The sequence below is a fragment of the Sitodiplosis mosellana genome, unplaced genomic scaffold (genome assembly GCF_009176505.1).
Source record: "Sitodiplosis mosellana isolate CC-2019 unplaced genomic scaffold, AAFC_SMos_1.0 Smas_scaffold_5908, whole genome shotgun sequence".
In the NCBI taxonomy this organism is placed as follows: domain Eukaryota; kingdom Metazoa; phylum Arthropoda; class Insecta; order Diptera; family Cecidomyiidae; genus Sitodiplosis; species Sitodiplosis mosellana.
The window spans coordinates 297-3,525 of NW_022601150.1; the positions used below are offsets into that span (position 1 = coordinate 297).

A 3,229-nucleotide genomic window follows, 5' to 3' on the forward strand; every position below is an offset into this window, starting at 1 on the left:
GGTGAGTTGTAGTGCAAAGAGTTATGCGTGATATAGTGCCTCGCATATAATGTACTACCAGCTTTGCGGTATATTTGCGGTATAGTGATGCATTGTGTGTGGCAACAATGAAAACGCGTACAACATACGCCTTAGATGAAAGCTCCTCTCTCCTTCAACCTGTAATGGCTTTAGGAAAGGTATTGAAGTCTTCTTTGATCACCTGTTTAAAATCCAATTTGTGATATAAATACAAAAATGCGTCAGTGCCCAGATATCCCTTGTGAATGCCATGCGAAATGCTGATTTACGCCATTCAAAAGTTCAAAATGAAAATGGTGTGTTGAGTCTATTTAGTGGTCAATGTCCTGAAAGCCATATAGTAGTTCAAAACGATTCGTAGCATCTAAAAGTAGAATGAATTGACGAAAATATTTTTGTATCGGTATGATAGCAATTGAGAAAAATGCAGGATTGTGATGTTCCAGTCTTAGTTTTTGGCCGAAAAAATGTTGTATTGGAAAACTTTCAAAATCGTATTTTAAATTGTTTTGGTTGTTCCAATTTTTTTTCTATTTTGACCAGAGCATTGAAGTTGCTGGCTATGTAGCGCTGCTGGTGAACAGATCTGTTAAACAGCAGCTGCTGGTTGCGTACATATTCGCTGTGACGCGCGCTTGTTCATTTAACGATTCTCACACATAGTGTTTGTTCCTTGCATCCACAAGGAAACAGACAGAGAAGCGTATACAACAGACTCCGAGAGAGATTTTTATTTTGTTTGCACTGTGCATAGTATATGCATAATATTGTAAGTTCATTGGAGAATTTTTGTTGGCAAAAAAACAAACCGACTGGAACATCACTCGCCCGTTTAAAACTTGAAAAGAATCAAAGTTAAAACTACCCCGATAAATGTACCCAAGTTTAAACGGGCCACTCCAAATCCATCATAATCAATCGGAATCTGAGCGTTTGCGATCATAACGATGACCAACTTTTGAAACTCAATGGGTAATTTAAACCATGCTGACTCAAACAATAGATTCGAATATGAAACAATGTCGATTGTTGCGCGACCTCCGTAATAACAGTATAGAAATAGATTTGAACCGCTTATAAAAACGCAAGAGCATAGAACACCGATACTCAAATCGAAATGTTGCATGATCTGGAATTTGAGACAAAACGAAAAATGGTTGAAAATTGAGTGCCCAGTGGGCACTGCCCACTGCACATAAAGCTGACTTCTGATTAAGTGATCTAAACATACGATATCCGTTAAAAAAATTGAGCAAGCCAAATAAATCACACTGCAGGCTAGTTGAATAAAAATGAAAAGGCTGAAAAAATCGGCCGTTTCCGAAAACATTCTGAAATTTTCAAGAAAAAAATCAGAATAGAGTAAAAAATTTTTAGTAATATCAAGTCATGTTCAGACATACCCTCGAGCCGTATTATGAAAGTAAATCAATTTGACAAACAAGTCTTTGAATTGATTGGCATTCGAGTTGATTCTGTGATCCAATTCATTCATTAGCACACCAAAGAATTCAGGAAAAACGTGATGATATTCACAAATGCCAACGAAAAAGCTTAAAATTGAATAATCTATGATCATATAAAATGAAGCGGCCCCAGCACTCAACAAATTCAGTCCAATCCAACCGCAGAGCGTTCGCTGATTCCATGGTAGGCTAATGGGATAAAATAAAATTCTTTATGCAAGTTCAAATGCTTTGGATTCAATTTATGGCGAAATTACATAAAATAGTATGGAAAATACAATCGATCCCCAACAATGTGACCATAAACCAACAGGCAATACGAAATATTTATAATGCCCATCGTTGTCAATATTACAAGAAATGCACTGGGCAAGAAGATGGCCAAAGCTTTTGTACTCCATGTAATTTTAACGTTTGCTTCATTCAAATATACTGCTAATGATGTATTTTCATCTGTAAAGGTGGAAAAAAGATGATTTTACGAAAATTTATCTTGAACTTTTCGAAGAGGGATAATTTGATATAAAAAAATTTATTTAATTCGGATAGAATATGTGTATATGTACCTGTAATATCTGAAAAATAATTACTCGAATCATAGATTTGCTGGAATTTCGTGAAAATGTCATAAATCGTTTCGCGAAGAATGAATGCGATGAGCCACATGTAAATTACACTGTGAATCAATGAATATTACAGACAAATTAGTCGATGTGACATGAAATTGAGCTTAAATTTATCGAAAAAATGGTCCATTAAACACATTAGAATTGACCATTTTTTATGTGGCTACCTGAACAAAGCAGCAACTTGAAACAATGCATAGAGGCAATTTTCAAAGTCACTGCCAACAAATTCATAGATAAAAAGAGCACTCGCTATTTCGGCCAACAATTCAGTTATCAACACAACCACGGTAACCGAAACATTGAAACGTTTCACCCAAAGTGAACTTGTAGCTGGGTAAATGCACAGCCAAGCAAATATTTGCTGATTTAACTCAAAAGCCATACTGTTCAAATTGATTAAATTGCGTTGAAATTGGATTTTTAAATTCGTTATGAAAATTTCTCTTTATGAAGCTCACTGAATTCACGACCGACTCTTGTAAACGATTCGAGTGTATGTAACCAACTCACGATCAATTGAGTTCTACGCATCCCTTTTATATTCATTAGTTTTGATGGCACGAACGTCCCATTTCCTGTGTAGACGTCTGCCATTACCGATAACAACTTCACATTTTTACCAACCCAACTCAATATTCACTGTTTCGACACACATTCGTTTGGGAAAAGAGAGAAACACGTACAGATGTGTCGATTATTCCATGAATAAACATTTTCCAACTCATTTTAATTATTAAAGCTTTTATATTTATTCCATCACATAATGACAACAGTAGTTCACAGTGACATCTCAACTATTTCAAACGGGGAAAAAACTAGGGAAAAAATAACTGTTCTCTACCACAATTATTTTGATTTATTCCCAACGAAATTAAAGCATTTATAACACATCGGTCAATAAGTCCCGAGCCTAAGTAGGAAAACAACATTTTTTTGCCAAAATTCAATTTTATTCATCAACATAGTCCCCTTTTAGAGTGATACAATCATTCCAACGCCTTTCTAGCTTTTCGATACCAGTTTTGTAGAACGATTTGTCCTTGGCCTCAAAATAGGCTTCAGTTTCGGCAATCACCTCCTCATTCGAGCCATATCTTTTTCCCTGGAGCATTT

At 35.6% G+C, this 3,229-nt stretch overlaps 1 protein-coding gene across 1 annotated transcript; it reads right to left on the bottom strand.

Moving 5' to 3' along the window:
* Positions 1-900: 900 nt before the first annotated feature.
* LOC129573051 (uncharacterized) lies at positions 901-2,729 on the bottom strand (the record flags this gene model as incomplete). Its single annotated transcript, XM_055453223.1, has 6 exons — positions 2,281-2,729; positions 2,054-2,163; positions 1,745-1,940; positions 1,425-1,676; positions 1,253-1,352; positions 901-1,150 (listed from the first exon to the last, which is right to left on the bottom strand). Coding segments are annotated over exons 1-6 (1,126 nt in total), but the record flags the coding sequence as incomplete, so codon positions are not given.
* Positions 2,730-3,229: the final 500 nt, after the last annotated feature.